The following is a 21,206-nucleotide window of genomic DNA, read 5'->3' as shown; positions in this document are numbered from 1 at the left end:
TTTTTTTTTTTTTTTTTTTTTTTTTTTTTGGTTAACATTCGTTTTTTATTCGTATTTTCTTTATTTACATTTCAATGTTATCCACTTTTCTGGATTCCCCTCCAAAAACCCCCTATCAACAGCCCTTCTTTCTTATCCCCAACCTACCCACTATTGCTTCATGGTACTGGCATTTCCCTACACTGGGGCATCGAGCCTTCACAGGACCAAGGGCCACTTCTCCCATTGTTGACAAACAAAGCCATCCTCTGCTACATATGGGGAGACATGGGTCACTCCATGTGTACTCTTTGGTTGGGGCTTTAATCCCTGGGAGATCTGGGCATATTGCTTGGTTTGTATTGTTATTCCTCCTAAGTGAATGCAAACCCCTTCAACTCCTTGGGTCCTTTCTCTAGCTCCTTCATTGGGGACCCTGTGCTCACTCCAATGGTTTACTGTGAGCATTAACTTCTGTATTTGTCAGGTACTGGTAGAGCCTCTCAAGAGATAACGATATCAGACTCCTCTCAGCAAGCACTTTTTTGCATCCACAATAGTGTCTGGGTTTGGTAACTGTATATGGAACAGATCCCCCAGTGGGGCAGTCACTGGATGGTCTTTCCTTTACTCTTCTCCACAGTTTGTCTCTGTAACTTCCCCCTTCTTAGAAGGACCAAAGTATCCACACTTTGTTCTTCCTTCTTCTTGAGCTTCATGTGGTCTTTGAATTGTATCTTGGGTATTCTGATGACTGAGGATGTTCAACATTTCTTTAGGTGCGTCTCAGCCATTCAGTATTCCTGAGTTGAGAATTCTTTGTTTAACTCTTACCCCATTTTTTACTAGGGTTATTTGGTTCTCTGGAATCTAACTTTTTGAGTTCTTTGTATTTATTGGATATGAAGCCTCTATTTGGTGTAGTGTTAATAAAGATCTTTTCCCAATCTGTTGGTTGCCATTTTGTCCTATTGACAGTGGCTTTGCCTTACAGAAGCTTTGCACCAAACTGGCCCACCGACATCATCAGTGTCTAGTGCCAAAGCCTGCCCTCAGAAGAGCATACACCTATCCTAGGTTCACCAGCAGATAGCAAGCTGAGCACATATCTGAAGACAGTAGCTGTGCAGGTGACTTAAACTACTGGCTGAGAAGAGAAGCAGATAAAGTCTAGAGTTCTGGTGCTTGCCCTTCTTGTGTTATGAAAGGCAGAGGTCAGGCCTATGTGAACTGAGTCCAACAATGCAGCCCATCTTTGGATGCAGGCTGTGTTAGTGCAAAATAAACTTAGGGGTCAACTGGCCAAACAAGAAATGGTTAAGGAGAGAGGGAACTATTTGAGCCTTTTGTTATGATGGGGATTTTAAAGCACTTGCGTTTAGATTTATTTTAATAAAATAACCAATGTTGTCACCACTCATGCATGATTGTAATTGTAAAATAAAGATGACTCAAGTTATTAGGGGTTACTTACTTGAAAGTCAACAAGGGTTCAACAGTTTCCTTTGCACTGATGTTTGTTCCCTATCTCAGGACTTGAACCTTTCATCTGAAGCTGGTCTCCAGAAGCATTTTTAGAGGGGGAGGAATATGCTTAACCAAAACCAAGAAAGAGTCCAGGCTGATAATCATTTTTCTGTGTTTGTACTCTTCAAACACTACATGTATTGATACAAGGCATTGTCCTAGCCCCAAAAGAAATAAGCAAACTTTCAGTATGAAATAAACATCAGCAATACTTTCCTAGCAATACAGTTTCAGCTCTTCTAAATAGCATGTGCCAGTGTAAAAGAGATTCCATGAAGTTTTATAGTCATGGAAAAAAGAAACATATAAATTAATTCAATTTAAAAATATATTGATGGGACATGAAGGAGGTAGGCCAATGCAGTTAGTAGACTTTCTGTTTTGTGTGTATGTATGAGTTAAAGAAAAGTTAAAGGAATTATTCAACTTGGTTTTATCAAACAAAGACAACTATGGTTTGCAACATTAACCTATATATAAAATTCCAAGTAACCAAGTAACCTTTCATAGACTAGTGTGATAAAATCATTGTGTGATAAAATCATTGGGATGTGCCCTGAGTTGAACTTACTGGAATCCAGAACATATAATTACCTAAAGATATCATCAAAGTATGTCTCTGATTGGCCTTATCATCTCAGAGACCCTATGGTCCTGTATTACTCTATTTTTGGGCTTCCACTGGTAAGATTAACTTCCTAACTTTAAATTTATGGTTTTTTAAAGTATAATTTTCTGATCATTAACTTATTTCCTGGTGTTATTTGATTTACACAATTGATTTATTTATCTGTGTGTGTATACACTATCATGCTCATGAGGTCAGGGAGCAACTTGTTGGAGTCAGTTCTGAATAGGTTCTAGGAATTAAACTCAAGTTGCCAGGAATTGAAGGAAGGACCTTCACCTACTAAGACTTCTCTGAGTTTCTTGCGTTAAACAAATTTTAATTTGTACTTTCTAAGTTTCTGTTGATTTCTGATGCGTTTTTTTTATTCAGGCTTCAGATGATGTTCAACATATGTAAATGAGTAACTCTACCTTATACCACTACTGAAACATTGCTTTCCTTTTCATTGATCATTAACACTTTTTTTTTCAACTCAAAACCCAATACAAGTAATGGGACAAAGGGATATTCAAAAAGAAAAGAATTGCATATGTCTCCTACCTCATCAGAATGAAGGAAGTAGTGTAGTTACAGCTGGTGTACCACTCAAGGTCATCCTTGTTCTTTTGTTCCTTCTTATTTCTCTGTTTTGTGTTGACTAAATCTTTTGTAGTCTCTGCCACATGAACATGCCATATTGTGATCATTGATTGGGTGAGGTAACTTGAATCTATGACTCAATATAAATTATTTTTATGATAACTTATTTATAATAGGCTTATATCAGTGATTTAAAACTAACTTACACCCTAGAGAAGTGAAGTCACAGTTAAAGGAGCTGGATCAGAGAAGCTCTTCTTATAAAGACCCTCTTCTTTATAAAGACCCATTGGATCATCCCCATTACACTGCCTAAAATTGAGAGGATTGCTTACCCCTGTAGGGAATCATGCTTCAAGGATGACCAAGATGTGCTTTAATGTCCTGCTTGACAATGCCCTCCCCAGCTGTACTCATCCTGTTCCTCTTTGTTTGGTTACTGTGCAATATTTTTCTGTCTACACTGTGTTCTCAGTTATTAAAATAAAACACTGATAAAGATCTTGGCATAGGTTTTATTTACAGAGATTGACTATTTTCTAAGCAGTCTGGTGTTTTTCCCGAGTTGTTCAGATTCCATGTTATCAGCGAGCCTTCACCCATTCTAGTGATGAAATTATGTCTATGGCAAGGGCATAGGGCCCACAATTGGAGCCTTCGAAACATCTCTAGTGTCAAAGCACTGCAGCAAAATGCAGCTCAAAGTTGGATCTTAAAGGCAGTTGCCAGGATGAAAATTCTAATGTCTGTTCTAAAGAAAAGATACCAGAGACACTGAATCCTTCTGGAAGTTTTTTAGGATGGTAAATGTTATAGACTCTCCTGGCTTACCTTACTGAGGTCCACACCATTATTTAGAAGCAGGTTGATAGAGTTCAGCTCCATGCCCTCATAGGGCATCACCAGAAATTTTGCCTGGATTTTCTTCACATATGTGAGTTTAAATGTGTTTGCCAGATACATCATCTGTACTGGGTATTTTCTCCCTCTGAAAAGATGAATATATGGCACAAAAGATATCATTGAAAGGTCAGAAGATTTCCAAAGGAAAGGTAGTTAATTCTAGCAGAGTTTTCTGTACTCACAGTGAAAACAAAATTCATGTTCCAGTGTATACATATGCAATGTTTACCTGCCTCTTCTTGCTTTCATTACACAATTGACTTTAAGCAGATATGGGCCTGTTTTGGTTTGTTTTCTACTACTGTGATAAATCACCATGAACAAAAACAACTTGGGAGGAAAAGGTTTATTTCATCTTATGACTCTGAGGTCACATTCTGTCACTGAGGGAAATCAGACCAAGAACATAGATTAGCCATGGAAAATGCTAATATTGACATATCTCCTATGGCTTTCTCAGCTTGCTTTCTTACATATCTCAGGAAGACCTGCTCAGGATTGGCACTACCAACAATGGGCTGGGCCAACACCAATCATTAATCAAAAATACCCAATAGTTTTGTCTCTAGGTCAATTTAGTAGAAGCAATTTCTCCATGTAAAGTCCGTCTCAAATCAATGTGGCTTGTGTCAAGTTGACAAAACAACAACCAAGATAGGGATTGATTAGGGAAACCTTGATTTGAATTGAAAGATTAAAATTTTAAAGTTCTACTTGGGTCTAAATTGTTTCACAAAGGCTAATGATTTGTTCGCATTGTGTCAGTACTTGGGTCTCCAATATCTACACCATCATAGAGCAGAAATCACAAGAATACAGACATTCACAGGCTTAGAACAGAGCTATATCTAGGTAGTCCAATAGAGGGAAGGAAAATCTCAAGTTAAATAACCATAAGATAGAGATGTTATCTTCAATTATATATGTATCTTTATGATAAAATTATAGTCTGGTAACCCATCACAAAATTTTAAAAAATGTTTTCAACGTTCAATAAGTTTCAACACTATAACTACTCCTTAATAATTATGAGGTGCCCAATAATTTTAAATGCTTATTTTAATGAAAAATAATTTAGTATAAGTGTTTATATATTCTTTTCTTTTCTAGTCTGCCTCATGCTGTAACCATGTTTTATCCTACCTGAGCACATAAGTTTGTGATTTCTTGAACTCACAGGAAAACATAGTTTTAGAATGAGGTAGAAACAAAAGTACTTTTTAAACCCAATTTAATTTTTTATTTTTTTACACTCCATATTTCATCGCTCACCCATCCACCCTCTGACTGCTCCACACCCCACACCTCATCTGCACACTACCCTGCCTCCACGTGGATGCCTCCACCCCTCACCCCCAATCCCACCTGATCTACAAACTCCTTGGGGCCTCCAGTCTCTAGAGGGTTAGGTGCATCATCTCTGAATGAACACAGATATGGAATTCCTCTACTGTATGTATGTTGGGGGCCTCATATCAGCTCTTGTATGCTGCCTGTTTCATGGTCCAGTGTTTGAGAGGTCTCAGGGGTCTAGATTAATTGAGACTGCTGGTCCTCCTACAAGATTGCCCTTCTCCTCGGCTTCTTTCAGCCTCCCCTAATTCAACAACAGGGGTTAGCTGCTTCTGTCCATTTATTGGGTGCAAATATCTGCATCTTACTCTTTCAGCTGCTTGACAGTCACATTTACAGGGGTGGAAATGGCGAGAAGCCTGAGGAAAAGAAGGTTCAGCGACAGGTTCAAAGTGAGATCCAGCTCAAGGGATGTTCCCAAGGCCTGACACTATTACTGAGGCTATGGAGCAGTCACAAAAAGGGATCTATCATGAGTGCTTTCCTAAAGACTTAACAAGAGCTAAAACAAAGGTTTTATAAAAATGATCAGAAGCAGTATGAGCCAACAACAGAATGCAAAATCACACAGGCAGCAAATATTCCTTATTCCTACCATTCTTCTAGAGAGTTTAAACTTTAAGTTTCAACTGGTCTTTTGTGCTTTATTAATTTATTTATTTCTGGGCTCAGGATCAATCACAGTACCTCACTGAGGATATTCAGTCTCAAACACTTAGTTCTGAGCTACAGACAAAGTATTGAAGTTTTCCATGCAACTTGTTCATCACACTGGCATGAACTTTAGATACTGTTCCTTACCTTGTTCACTTTAAAGGGCTTGTTAATGGTAAAGGTATTATCAAAGTGTTGATTCCACTTTCTTTTGAAATATATGGCATTGACAGGAACCAGTCTGGTATCTGAATCAATTGAGTCACTTGACAACAACTCTGAAATTTTGCCTTTTGAGAAAACAGAGATTACATTCCTATTCCTTTTATACACGTGTGAAATATGATCAGATAAGGCATGTCAGCAGATCCAATAATCACATGTTCAAATTTGCTGAACATAGATAAACATATTACAGAATAAATACACAAAACAACAACCACCACATTTGACTTGAGGCCACACACTCTCAAGGAACATCACCAAGGTGAGGATGGTGAAAGACTCATTGGTCCCTTGAGCAAATCAGGTTAGGGAAAAGCAGAAAAGGAGATATCAGGAGGGAGAACAGAACAAACAGAATATGGGAGGAGATTGGAGAATAACAGGGTTAATCTCTGAGATAAGTAATGTTGCTTTCCATCTTGATTGGATGAGATAAGAGACAAGTCTTTGGTCAATGAGGCCATTTACCAGAAATACTAAGGAGTGGAGATGAATGTTCCCAGAATGGACAACTGCCACACACTCTGGTCAAGTCAGCTTGACAGGCCAAGAGGCCTGGAAGCCACTCACGAGGCAGAGAGTTTCACAGAAACTTACCTCCTGGAGTCTGGTATTCTCTTTAACCCTTATACTCATACCCTATTCCTGCGCTAGTCTGGTGTATGGATCCACGTGCTCTCTTTTAGTATTATCTTATTATAAGTGCCTTTTAAGATTGAATTCTGACATAGCTAAGCCTTCACCAGTGTTCCAACATCCTAGAAAGTCCTTGAGCAGACCATGGGCTTGGAATTCATTAAGAATGTTGCCTATATTCAATGACATTCAGAATTGCCTCTGGCATTACACTATCACTTTGAATAAAAGTTAAGTCACTGCCCTACACAGGAATTTAGGAAGAAGCAAGATTGAGACCTAAGGAGGAACCAGAGTAGATACTTAGAACTATAGATAGCTGAGTTACACCCATACACACGAATTTACAATGGCTTATGGGGAAGGTGGACTATACAATAGACTAAAATAGGAACTATGGCAAGGGCACGAAACCCTTGACCCTGGCTTCTAACATTAAGTGAACTTTAGGTGGAGCTCTTTTTGATCCCAGTTGTTAACAATGAATTCTATCCCAGGTGGTTCCTGTTAGACCTTCTGTGTTTGTATTCCTCTGTTTTGTGTAAGAATCCAGTAACCTCTTTGTATCTTGCTGGTGTGTCACCCAACTTCCTGATTTTCTTCTGTATAAAAAGTTTGATGCTTGATTTGACAAATTACATTCAGATTCTACAAAACCTCTCCTGTGTGCATCTGTCTGTCATTCCATCCAACGCTTTGCCCACCTGCCCCAGAGACCCTTTCCACGCAGACAAAGGGTTCCAGAGGGTCTGCGGCAGACACACATTTTTGTTCTGAAATACTTAATGTTCTGAGAGAGAAGCAGTACAGCTTTTGTCTACCTGCCTTGAGTCATTGCTGACAAAGGCACCTGGTCTTTTAGAAAACACTGGGATGCAATATCTTTGACCTTAAATATCTGTCATAAAATGTATTTGTTCTATTCTTCTTGTGAACCATGATTAACGTACCAACATTAAACACAGTGTTCCATTCAGCACTCTTTGAGTATTCCCTGTTCTAATATACAACATGATGTCAGAGACTCAGACAAAATTGTTTGCTGAAGAGATCTTACTATTCCCCAATTTCTATCACTGGAAGAGAGATTATGCTTATAAGAAGATAGATTGTTTTCTTCTGTATTGAAGAGTATCTTGTCAATCATAGAGAGACTATATGTTAATTTATAATATCAAAACTGCACAAGGAAACAACATGAACTTTACAAGTAATTTCTGAAATTTTAGAAAAGATTATCATTCTCTTTCTTTCTTTCTTTCTTTCTTTCTTTCTTTCTTTCTTTCTTTCTTTCTTTCTTTCTTCCTTCCTTCCTTCCTTCCTTCCTTCCTTTCTGTGTATGTATGTATGTATGTATGTATGTATGTATGTATGTATGTGTATCTGTGTGTATGTGTGTGTGTTAGCAGAACTAGGACTCCATATAGTGGTACATGGAAATATGACTGATTCAAATAGAAGAATGTGATATGAATGATCCCAAAGACCAATGCTAGACGATGTCATCACTGCAATTAAGGTTCAACCTCAAAAGGAAAGCTTTTTGTGTCAATGTAACTGAGCAGCCTTGACAGTGTCTTCAGTGGAAATCAAGCCTAGTGTCATCAAATGTCAACAAGGGATCCTATGAAAGAAATATTGAAGCAGAAACAGGAGTCTTCTTCAGAGATAAAGGTGGGGTGAGCTGAGGCAATACAGATTGTAGGAAGAAATAAACATATATAGCTAAGGTTTTCCCATGAATTTCTGTCATAGAGGTGGTAGAATCACATGACCTGTGAACAATACAGAACATGCATGGTTAGACTATAAATAAGGCCCATGGTTTCTTATCAAATTTGTACCAGCTCTGATGTCAGAGAGTAATATAAAAATAGTTCTACTTTTAAAATCTAAGTGTCTGAGTAGAAACCCAATGTAAATTCACTGAGCTCCAAATTTTATTCTGTGCTCAAAATGAAAACAATATTCACATTCCAATGCACACTTAGACATCATTTGTTGGCCTCTTTCTCATTATATTACACAGTTGACTTTGAGCAGATATGGAACTGTTTTAGGTAGGTTTCCATTGCTGTGATAAAACACATGAGCAAAGAAACCAGGTAGAAAGGGCTTTTGTTTTTCATCTTATAACTCTCAGGTCAAAGTCGATCATGGAGGGAAGTCAGGGTAGGAACACATGCAAAGCCATAGAGATATGCTGTATTGGCATATCCCCCAGGGCTCACTCAGCCTGCTCTCTTACACAGCTTGTGACAACATACCTATTCTTGACATCATCCACAATTGTCTGGGCCCATATCAATCATTAATCAATAAAAGACCCAACAATCTTGCCTCTGTGCCTTTTTTATCTAGGCAATTTCTCCATGTACAGTCCTTCTCAAATGGCTGTAGCTTGTGTCAAGTTGACAAATAAACAATCCAGGCTGGAAATAACTACAGAAACATGGAGTGTTATTCAGCAAAATAAATGTGCCATTCAAATATTAATATTTAGGTCCTAATTGTGTCCAATGTTCTACAAGTGCTATGCTCATAGTATTTTATCCACATTTTGGCAATATTGAGAGCTGGCCAAAGCTTTAAGTGGTAGCACCTAATTTGGAAGCTTAAGTATTTGGGAAGGGGTGCCCATGAAGGAGACATTGGCACTGTAGACCCTTAATGTTTCTCTTTTTTGTTCTTGACTGCTCTGAGATGAACAGCCTTCTCCATGCCTTTCCACCAGGCTGTGCACTGCACTACCACAACCTGTAGTGACTGGGACAACTAACCTAGATAGAAACTTCTGGAATCATCATCCAAAATAAACGTTTTGTCATTTTAAGTTGATTATCTCAGATAGTTTGCTACACTAATGGATAAATGACTAACATCAGATGCAGGATTTTCACCATGTAATATAGTCAACAAAAGTATGTAAGGAAACAGCATAATCAATTTTAAATAACAGAAAACTTACCATAAAGTATACTGGAATATTTTCATAGTACTGTGAATGGAATTACAGTCAAATGAAGCTTTTCAGAAAACAGTCTGGACACAGAAGTACAAATGCTCAGATTTTTAATGGGTCACAAACTTCTAGATCATCAGAAAGCAGAAAACTAAAGAATGCAGACACTCACAGGGTTAGGGCTGATAGCCCATTAAAGGGAAGGGAAATCCCACGTTAAATTGCTACAACATGGGGGTAACATGCATAGATCTTTATATATATTTGTGATGAAATTACAGTCTGATAACCAATCACAAAAGAGGAAATGTTTCACAATTCATTATAAGTTAGGGACTATCTCAATAGAACCTCGTGTACTTTCTTGTGATGCATTTAGTGTTTCATTCTGATAGTCCAGTGATAAATATTTAAATACAGAATTGGGACACACAGGAAGGTCTTAATTTTAACTGGGACATTAAATAATAAAATTTGCTACAAACCATCCAAAATAAAAATTAAATACTAAAATTAGAGAACTTATTCCCTACAAAGCTTGAAATATGCCAATAATAAGAGAATGGGGAAATTAATATTTATAAGGTTATAAACTTCATTAAATCATATTTTATATAATAAATTATATTTATAGGGATTGGGCAAACTATTCTAAAACCTAATTTAATTCAAATTATATTCCCATTAAGACTGTGATTTAATTGGACATATTCAATATTAGAAAGCTGGGACTAATAATTAATAATGATAAATTGACTAATAATTTAAAATGCTTTTTAATTAAAATGACTTTGTTACATAAATGCTTATGTCTTACTTTCTACACTGCATCATAACCCATATATATATTACACTATCTTAACAACCAAGTTTTGGTGCTGAGTTTAACAGTGTTAGGAAATACATCTTATTTCAAGCTATCCTTAATAAACTGTTCTGTTCTTTCCTGGTTAAAGTACTGCTGTCTTTGAAGTCATGTGTGAACAAGACTTATCTTAGGACTTTCTTCCACTGCTCTTCAAGCAACAGAAACCCTAGATGATGTAGTTGAACCCATGAATGTTTATCACCCACCAGAAGGGAAGGAAATGGGTGGAGTCTGGAGGTGCCTGCATGGCCTGAAGCTCTTGGGAACTAGCTCTCCTTTCCTGCTCTGCTACCCATAGCATGCAGTCTTTCCCCTCATTCATAAAACCAGAGCTTATACCTATATTTGGCAGTCCATGGGGAAGGACATAGGACTGAGAGTAAGAAGCCTCCTTCTGAGCTCTTTCCCATATTCCATAAATTCAAGTACTTATTTTGGCTCCTGCTAAGTGCTTATCCATAACACATTTTTTTTCCTTGTCTCTGTACTAGACACAAACTGCTTGTAGCTAGAGCTGGTGATGACTTTATTCCTATATGTGGCCATGCCTTCAAAGGCACACAATTTTATGTTCTATGGATTTTTATTTAAATTATGTGTTGTATTCTTGCTCATTAGTTTGCCACTAATATAGTCTTTAGATGTGCAGCAGGCACTAACTGGATGAGTGTGATTACCCTCATGAAAGTTTGTATCTGTGGAGGAAAGACATTTGAGATAAACATAGGTAAGAACATAGTGGTTGTTGGAAAGGCTCCTGAGATAAAACAGAAGTGGTGACAGGATGCCGTGATTCGATGCAGTAATACCAGCAGGAGCTGCTGAGTAAACCCTCACTGAGAAGAATGCGTGAGATCAGATACCAGATGTAAGAAGCCTGTTGCAGGCTCTGAGGACAAGTTTGTTGGGAAGAAAGAAACTTAAACTAGTTATCCACAGCACTACATCAGCCCTGTGGGTATAGTGGATCAATAAAGATAGACCGAACTAGAATAGGAAGCAAGGAGAACTCTTTTCTATTCCAGTTTGTTTTAAGGATTTATCCTTATTTTTTCCTGGTAGAGTGGTCTGAGTTGCATTGTGCTGAGATCTTTGGCTTCTGTGCTGGAGTCAGTGACAATGAGGTCATCACAGTATTCCAGGGCTGTGCTGATGGCAGTGAAGGTTAAAAAGTTCTTCGGATGCAAGTTACTTGCAGATCACATTTCCACCTCACCAGGAAACTACTAACGTTCCTCTGGGATTAAATAGAATTTTATAAGCATATAATGAGTGGAGAGAAAAAAATCTATGGTGACTGTAAAGGCCCTGGTGCTATGTATGTGAAATTAATATCTTCTGATAGTCATGGATTTATTATAAAACGAGAACATGCATTAACATCAGGAAAAAATAGAGGCCATTTTGAGTGGTCCAGGCCCTTTGCCAAGAATGAAACCAACGAGGTCAATTTTTGAGAGATCCATTCACATGTGCTATTGAAAGTGTGAATGTATTTTAGCTACAAGGTCCACTATACCAACAGCTCCACTAAAGTTCCTGAATTTCCAACTGCATCTAAAATTGCACTGGAACTGCTGATGGCCCCGAACTTCCTAGATTGTCAAATAAAATAAATTATAATAAACTTATTTTTTCAGTATTTAAAATACGTAAAGTCACATTTGGGTTATAATGTAAATGTACAAATAATACAATTTTGTCATGAGCCAATTCAAATGCACAAAATATTTTAGCAACTGGGAGGATGACAATACTACTTGTAGGTAGAGTAGCTATAAAGTGCAAGAGTCAAATAGACTATAAAATACATTATTCCTGAGTCAAGGAAGATGTCCAGGCCACAACAATGAATTTGAAAATTATGTTTATAGTCATGAGAATCAATGAATTACCTCAATAGAAAAGAAGTATTGGCATGGTAAAACAGGAGTTTGGAGATTGGGCCAGTCAGTTTTCTGTCACTACAACTAATATGGTGGTAACCAAGTGTAATGGTTTGTATATCCTTGGACCAGGGAGTGGCACCATCTGAAGGTGTGGCCTTGTTAGAATAGGTGTGACCTGGTTGGAACGGGTGTGTCACCGTGGGCGTGGGTATAAGATCCACACCCTAGTTGCCTGGAAGTCAGTCTTCCACTAGCAGCCTTTGGATGAAGACATAGAACTCTCAGCTCCTCCTGCACCATGCCTGCCTGGATACTGCCATGCTCCCACCTTGATGATAATGGACTGAACCTCTGAACCTGTAAGCCAGCCCCAATTAAATGTTGTTGTTTTTTTTATAAGATTTGCCTTGCTCATGGTGTCTGTTCACAGCAGTAAAATCCTAACTAAGACACCAAGTATAACCAGTTCATTATCCCTTTCAAGAGTACTTCACAATGATTTTCTCTAGGTTGAACCTCTTAAAGATTCCTTCTATTTCCAAAGCCCCTTCTTCAGGACCAAGTCTTGAAAAATGGGCCTTTGGGGACATGTAAAGTATGAGCTGTTTCAGAAGTTTAGACACTACATTGTGGGTAGGTAGGGGAGTGCGGGGGGAGGGTATGGTATCCAGAGGGTATGCCTAACCACTTCTTGGCCTTTTGGCTAAGAACAAGTGCAGGGGGTATACCTAGATCCCCTGGCTCTCCCCTTTCAACTTCCAGGGCTCTCAAGAAAATGTAGTGTTGCTTTATTCTAGTGTCTTACACTCTGGTTGGTCCTCTCATTTGATTCAGCTTCCACCCCTACATTCCTGCCCATTCTTCCTCATGTCACTTTAAAGTTGCTTCAGAATCATTGAAGTGCTGTTTATTCCACCTAGAAAATCACCTACCCCATCCCTATCACTGATTTCAAACTATTCCCCCTTTCCAAGTTCATTGGGAAAGGACAACATCAGTATCTCTGTTGTTCTACCATAGTGCAGCTACTCCAACCCAAGTTTGAGGCTCCCACATCCCTGGCTGAGGCAGGCAACATCACCTGCCACTTCTGAAGCTTTTTAGTGCAGTGTTCAAGGCTTGATACCCATAGAGTGCAGTTTAATGCTTATCCTGTTCAACCAACCTCTATATTAAGTACAGGGCAGACACCATTCTCAATACCCCAGGATAAGAGTGCAGAAGACTGACCTAACCTCATCCAGCTCCTTGCAAAAGGCAGAAACAAACACTGAGACAAATTATTACAGGGTATTATGTCCTCCATACATGGACTGGGTAGACTGCATTTGCATGCCCCAAAGATACAAAACTTGCTTACAATAAGCACCTTGTTTCACCTTTTTAATTTTTAAATTTAAATAGTATATTGTTTGTGTGTGGGGGTGGTGCTTTGTATGTCTGTCTGTCTGTGTACCATATGCATGTTTGATGTTCTCAGAGGGAAGAAGATTGTATGCTATTTTCTGAACAGAAGTGTTTCTCACAACCTGAGGTTATTTGTCTACAATGCTCACGGTAGCTTGGAAATAATGTCCTAGGAGAGATGTACATTAGTATCAGAAAACCTTGATCATAACTTATTGATTTGTCCTTCAAATTGCACATTTGTGGGCTGTGACAATACTTATAAAGTTGTATGACAGTCATCATCTAATTCCTGAACTTTATACTGTATGCTCATTTTTAATATCCAGCTTCTACACCCACCTGCTTTGCTTAAAAAAAAAAAAAAACTAACCCATTTTTCCCCTGTTTTTCCAAGTCATGAGCAGTGCTTGTGAATGAAATATTTAGTAATACATTTGGCCTTCTGTTACTAACCTAATGTTTCCAGTGCTCATCCTGTTTCTAGATGACAGAGATATGGGCATGGACCACAGTCATGCTATCCAATGCTACCTGCCTTAGGTTGACTTCTTCCCAGAGAATTTAAGTATGGTCATTTCACAATTTTTGGGTTTGCCACAGAAATAAATTCCAGGCGGAGCCAATATGAAGTACAATTGGATTTATGAAGAAGCAAGCACATATATATTTAAACACACTATACAAAGGAAATCCAGTAGAAATGTGAGGACAAGATCCATTTAAGCATGCTGGTGTCTCCAGAGAGAGTATGGAATCAGTGTCTTAATAGTACATACACTGCTCATGGTAACACGTGTAGATTTGGTGGTTCTGTTATCTGTTCCAATGTTGCTGAGAAAACTGAATTCTCATTACTTAATTGAAGTCAAATGTTTTTGTTTATTTTTGAGTTCAAGTTTTTAAAGGTAAAATGCATGAAGATATATGAGTATCAGACACATGAACATAACTTTATCATATACAGAAGCCTTGTTGTCAAACAGGAGAATTCAAAAGGCTTTACAGACACACCAAATGCTCACACTGACTGACTACAGAATCATATATCTACTCCCTGAGTAGGTTAAGGTTTCATTTTTCTGAGCCTAGAGCTTACTCAGTATCAAACTGTGTGGTGCACTCAGTCTAGAAAAACTTTACATTCCATGGGTTCTTTCTTGTGGATTATGGCTAGCTAACTTTTCACCAGTCCCTTCCTATAAGAAGATTGTGGCATATTACCAAGAGGGTAAATAGATACATAATGTTTTCTTTATTCTTATTGAGCTTCTTATGGTCTATGAGTTGTATTGTGGATATTCTGACCTTTTTACCTAATATCCACTTATTAGTGAATACATACTATGTGTGTTCTTTTGTGACTGGGTTACCTCAGGATGATATTTTCTTGTTCTAACCATTTGCCTGTGAATTTCACAGAGTCACTGTTTTAATAGCTGAGTAATACTACATTGTGTAAATGTATCACCTTTTCTTTATTCACTCCTCTTTTGAGGAACTTCTGGGTTGTTTCCAGCTTCTGACTATTATAAATAAGGTTTCTATGAACATAGTGGAGCAGTTGTTCTTGATATATGTTGGAGCATTTTTGGGTATATGCTCAGGAGTGGTATAGCTTGGTCCTCAGGTAGAACTACTTCAAGTTTTCTGAGAAACCACACGCATGATTTCATTTAGAATTTTTTTTTTTAAGTTTAAACTTGTTCGTGTGTGAGATATTATGAGCCACATTTCATGTACTATGTACATTCAGGATCTGTTGAAGCTTAAAGAGGACATCAGCATCCCTGAAACTCATGTTAGAGGAAGTGTTAAGCAGCCATGTGGGTGGTAAACAGTTTTCCAGGGACCTCTGGAAAAGAGGCAATTCTGAACCATGTCTCCATAATGGCACTCTAACACACTGAAAATACATATGCCTCCTGTATGTGGCATAATGTGGGCCATACGGACATAGCTCTAGTTATAAGAGAATCTAAGATGCAGAAAGTTAACAGAAAAACCCCTCTAAGTGCATTAATTAAAATTTAAAATACACAATGTTTTGTGATAAAAAATTTATTTTGAAATGCATTTGAAGACTTGAGAGAATTTAACTATTATGTTTAGTTTTAGAGAATCATGGTAGTTTGTAGAAGCATGACTTTTGCATGGAGGGCATTTGGTAGTCCAAACTATTTGTTATGACACTTAAATATATTGAAAACAGATAGAAATGGCCATTTGTTAGAGGACTCTCTGCACCTGTTCCCAAACTAGCATAGTATTGGGAACATACCTGGTGAGTTGTGGGCAGAAAGGAAAATGAATTTCAATTGTGCATACAGAACAGATAACAAGAAAATAAAAGTGGCAGTCCTCACCCAGAGAAGCATTTGTTAGGATAAAATCAGAATAAGGCAAGTGAGGGCAAGTGTTGTGGTTCCAGGAAAAGACAATGTATTTTGATGGCATTGTTTCTCTGTGGACTGACTGGAGGTTTATTTAGGGTTACTTTAAATATCATTGTAGGTTATCTTGAGGATTATCTTTGCCTTCTAAACTATAAAGGAATCCATAACATTCTTTTGTCATCTGTCCTGGCAAAGGACACAAATTAATATCAGGGTAGGGAGAGCTGAATGTGGGCATCACTAGATCAGAATGAAAAGATGAAATATCCTTCATCTTGGAACATGTTTTCCACCCACTTGTCAATCCTCACAGAGCAGTGGGACTGGTAGAGTTGAAAAGAGAGAACTCTACCCCCATAAAAATATGCCTTATGGAGATGAGAATCTGCCACAGAACAGGATGCTGTTAGTTGTTCTGTGCATGATGAAGAAAAGGAAGGGGTGGTCAGCACAGAAAGTTTGGGGATCAGGACCTGAACAGAAAAATATAAATTTTACAGCAGAGGCTGCAGCAGCCTCTGTTCCTTCTTCATTGACCTCTACTACACACTTGTGAACAAACTTGGACAGACACAGATTTTCCTTAGTAGACATTCCTGATAAGTCAGCCTTGCTTCCATCGAAGACGTCCAAAATTCCCAAATGTTGTAACAGGGAATTCATATCATAATTCTCTTGTAGTTGAAATTTTGGAAGATAAACGTGAAATTCAGTGCGATTCATAAAGTCTGGTTTGGTCCAGGCTGTTAACTTCTCAAAAGTGAGATTGTTTTCCACCTGAAAAACCAGAATTAGAAACATTTTGATTCAAAGGTGAAGTTTTACCCAGAGCCACACAGGTAATCCCTGCTCATAGTACTGTCTGTCATCATAGACAGGAATTGCCTATTCAAATGACCAGGAAGTATGGGTAAGCCACTGTCCTGGTAGCTTGTTTGTGATTTCCATGATGGAAATGGTTGACAAGCAGTACAGGGCAGGGCTATCTGGCTGTCTTCTCCTTGGGAGAGATCTATTATCCCGACAAGTGTCACTATCCAGGCGATTATTGTTTAATTTCTATTTCATTTTGTTTACTTATTTCAAAGATAGTAAATTATTGGTACTTAAATAGAAATTAAGTATTGGAAAGGAAAAAAGTTGATGAAAATCTAACTCATTCTCTATTGAAGTGAAGCCACAGTTAGAGAGCTGGATAGTGAGAAGCAGGGAGTTTTTGCTTAGAAAGACCCCTTATGTCATGCACATTTTACTACCCACAATTCAGAGGATGGCTCATAGACTCTGGGGTTTCCTTATGCAAGGAAGACCACCATTTGTTACAATGACATCTCTGACATTGCCCTCCTTAGTTTTCAAACTTTATGTTTCTTATAGTTAGGATAAAATGGGATATTGTTTCAGGCTATTTTCCATTCTCAGATATTAAAATAAAATACCAACAGTAATCATGATATGGGTTATATTTATGGAGGAGGATTATGTTCAAAGAAATGTGCTAAGTTTTTAACCTGAGTTGCCCTGATTTGCTAATTGGTAGTCTGTGGGGCCATGGGTATAGGGGGAGTGGGGTAAGGAAGAGAGCCTGCATCCAACCAGAGTTCCAGTGTTCTTGTTGGGCAGACTTGGGAGGACTGCCAGACACTTTCCATGTGGCCCCAGGGGGACGAATGGTTGCATGAAGGAACTGACACCACATGGTTGGGGGGGGGGTGGACAATGGGCAGCTTCCAGTACCAAATCTAAGTCTCCAGCATCCCATGCTGGATACAGAGGAGGAGATGAGAACAGAAGAGGGGCCTTGGGGTGACACTCTCAGCCCTGGACAGGAAAGGAAGAGAGGTCAGTGGGAGAGGGGGCTCTGGGTGGTTCCCACACAGGTGAGTGTCTTTAGTCCTGGCCTTGATGTACAGTTTCTGGTTTTAGAGCTTTATTGTAGAAAGGCAGGGGGAAAGAGAGAAGATAAAGAAAAGAGAGAGACTGACCATGGCCAAGAGGAGAGAAGGGGGACGAGAAAGAGAGAAAAGGAGCTATAGAGTAAGAAAGGTGAAGGCTTTAAGAGAGAGAGAGAGAGCTAAAGTCTTAGAGAGAGAGTAAGGAAAGTAAAAGCTTAAGAGAGAGAAGAGGGATCAAGCAGCCTCTCTTTTAGTGGGATGATATCTTGCTGTTGTTAGGTAACTGTGAGGAAGATTCTAACCAGAAGATCATATGTTTGGGATGTCATCTATGTGGCTGTTACCCACACACTTCTCCTGCTGGTGCTGTGGGGGCCATGGCGGCAGTAAGTTTGACAAGAGCCAGGGGTTTAGGAGACATGAGGGAGTACCTTCTATCCCATGTACGCGAAAATTACCACCTCCGGATTCTACCAGGGTTTCGAGATCTCAGCCTGGAGACCAGGCTGTCCGTGCATAGCCCATTGCCCCACAATAGTCATTGCCCTTTCTAGTGATGAAGTTATGGTATGTAATAAGGGCACATGGACAATGATGGGCATCTTAGACACAGCTTTGATCCCAAAGCCCTGTGCTTGCCTACAGCTTGAAGTTCTGTCTGTGAACACTATTCCCTCAAATGGCAGTTGCCAAGGTGAAGATGTTAAGGTCTGTTCTAATAAGGACACAAATGAACACTGGATTATTCTCAAAGACATTTGGAGTGGTGAATGCTACAGAATCTTCAGGCTTACCTTGCTGATGTCCACACCCTCATCTGGGAGTAGGACCACGAAATTCAAATCTATGCCCTCATAGGGCATCACTAGCACTTGTGCCTGGATTTCCTTCACATAGGCATGGGATAAGGTGTCTTCCCGCCACATCATCTGCACTGGCCTTGTTTCCTTCTGAACAGATGAATACATCACATCAAGTATATAATTGAGAGAAGTCAGTAGGTTTCCACATCAGCTGTGGATAATTCCAGTGTTTTCTACACTCACAGTGCAATCAATATTCATGTTCCAGGTACAACTTGACAATTTTTTCAGCCTCTTCCTGTTTTCACTAACATAATTGAGTATAAGCAGATATAGGCCTGTCTCTGTTAGAACTTTTACTGCTGTAATAAAAAACCATGACCAAAATCACATGGGAAGATGATTAATATTAGGACTCTCAGATCACATTTGGTCCTAAAGTGAAGTCAGAGCAGGAGCTCAAGGAGCAGCCATGGAAGAAATTATTTATTGGTTTGTTCTTTGGATTTTTCAGCCTGCTTTTTTACTCAACTCAGGACCACCTGCAACAGTTGTCATCACTACAATGAGTTGATACATACTCCATTTATCATCAGTCAAGGAAGTTACCAACAGATTTGCCTCTGGGCCAATTTGTGGAGACAATTTCTCCATGTATAGTTCTCCTTTTCAATTTGGTTGTAGCATATGTCATATTGCCAAAGCCACATCTAGCACAGGGATGAATGATAGATGATCCTATACAGTAAGAAAAATGTGCTATCAAATGTTAATATTCTAAAGCCCTTCTTGGGTTTAAAACACTCCACAAAGGCTCTTGTTTCAAAGTTTTTTACCACATAGGGGGCAGTACTTGGAGCAGGCCAAATCTTTAGGAGATAGTTTCTAAAGGGTCAAATTTAGTATTGGTGAGCAGGTGGCTCTGAAGAGGAAATTTGCACTGTAGACCCTTCCTATTTTTCTCTTTTGTTCTCTGACTGGTGTAAGGTTAAAAAGCATCTACCATACAATTTCCACCATGTTATACAGCACTTGTACAACCTAGAGTGATTGGGCTAATTGACCTGGGCTGAAACTTCTGAATCATGAGCCATAATAAATATTTCCTATTTTTAAGTTAATTATCTCGGAAAGTTAGCTTTACTATCGATCAGAAGTAGGATTTTCAACATTTAATATGGTCATCAATTACACCTAATGAAACAGCATAATCAATTATAAATAACAAAAAATTAGAGTGCAATATTTTCATAGTGTTGTGAATTGGACAACAGACAAATGTATTCTCTGAGAAAACAGCCTGGACACAGAAGTACACATGCTCACAGGTTCACAATGGGTCACTACTTTATAGAATAACAAAGTGAAAAACATAGACACTTACCAGTTTAGGTTAGAACTACATTCTGATAGCCAATCACAGGAAAGAGTAATCCCAAGATAAATTATTACAGGATGGAAAACATATCAACACATATCTAGGCTTCTTTGTGATATAGTAACAGTGTGGTAATCCATCAAAATGCTAAAAAAATTATTTTTATCTGATTACCAGTTGTGGTCCATCGTGACAGAATTTTGTGTATCTCCTTGTGATGTAATCAAGGTGTTATATTTCTTATACTCCAGTGGTATATTTTAAAGTAGGACACAGGAAGATTTAAATTACAGTGTACATTAAACATAAAAATATGTTTGATTATCCCTAGTAAAGATTACATTTCTAAATTTCAAAAATCTCATTCCTTTAAAATTTCTGTTAAATCATCTCTAAGAAAAATTGACTGAGGTGTTTAACATTTATGATGCTGAAAACTGCATTAAGATATATTTATAGTGATAGGGCAAAATAACTTAATATCAATGCAAATAGATATTATACTCTAATAAGAACTGATATTTAATCACTCCTGTTCAATATCTAAAAGCGATAAGTATTGGTTAACTCTGATAATTTGATCAATAATTTAAAATGAGCATTTTTATTAAAAAATACTCTACTGTATAAATATTTGTATGTTTCTCGTACTCTTACTATCTACTCTTACTTGTGCTACATATATGTATTACATTACCATAGCAGCACAGTTTTGGCATCCTTGAACTTAAATGAAAATCAATTTCTACTATTGTTTTACTAAATTTTTCTTATATATTTTTTATTTACATTTCAAATGCTATCTCCTTTCCTTGTTTCCCCTCCAAAAAACCCCTACTCACTCCCCTCTTCCTGCTCACCAACACATCCACTCTTGCTTCCTTGTCTTGGCATGGTTTTATGAGAAATGATCAAAAGTTGTATGAGCCATCAATATAATGCACAATCATAAAGACAGGAAATGCTTTTTGTTCATATAATTTCTTTTTAGTTAGAAAGACAAGTCTCAACGGTTTTTCTGTGCTTTCCTTCCTTCCTTCCTTCCTTCCTTCCTTCCTTCCTTCCTTCCTTCCTTCCTTCCTTTTTTCTTTCTTTCTTTCTTTCTTTCTTTCTTTCTTTCT

At 38.2% G+C, this 21,206-nt stretch overlaps 1 protein-coding gene and 1 pseudogene across 1 annotated transcript in view; one reads left to right on the top strand and one right to left on the bottom strand.

The window, feature by feature from the left end:
• Window positions 1-11,585: 11,585 nt before the first annotated feature.
• LOC110308487 lies at window positions 11,586-11,933 on the top strand (annotated as a pseudogene).
• Window positions 11,934-15,658: 3,725 nt separating this feature from the next.
• LOC110308262 (serpin B9-like) overlaps window positions 15,659-21,206 on the bottom strand; it is an 11,374-nt gene continuing 5,826 nt past the window's right edge. Inside the window, exons 6-7 of the mRNA XM_021180703.1 lie at window positions 18,699-18,854; window positions 15,659-16,786 (exon numbers count right to left, since the gene is read on the bottom strand). Coding sequence (XP_021036362.1) covers window positions 16,379-16,786; window positions 18,699-18,854 — 564 coding nt within the window. The 3' untranslated portion in view covers window positions 15,659-16,378. The remainder of the gene's footprint in view (window positions 16,787-18,698; window positions 18,855-21,206) is intronic.

This window comes from Mus caroli, chromosome 13 (assembly GCF_900094665.2).
Source record: "Mus caroli chromosome 13, CAROLI_EIJ_v1.1, whole genome shotgun sequence".
In the NCBI taxonomy this organism is placed as follows: domain Eukaryota; kingdom Metazoa; phylum Chordata; class Mammalia; order Rodentia; family Muridae; genus Mus; species Mus caroli.
The sequence above is the reverse complement of the archived record's forward strand: the minus strand, read 5'-3'. Positions and strand labels throughout refer to the sequence as shown.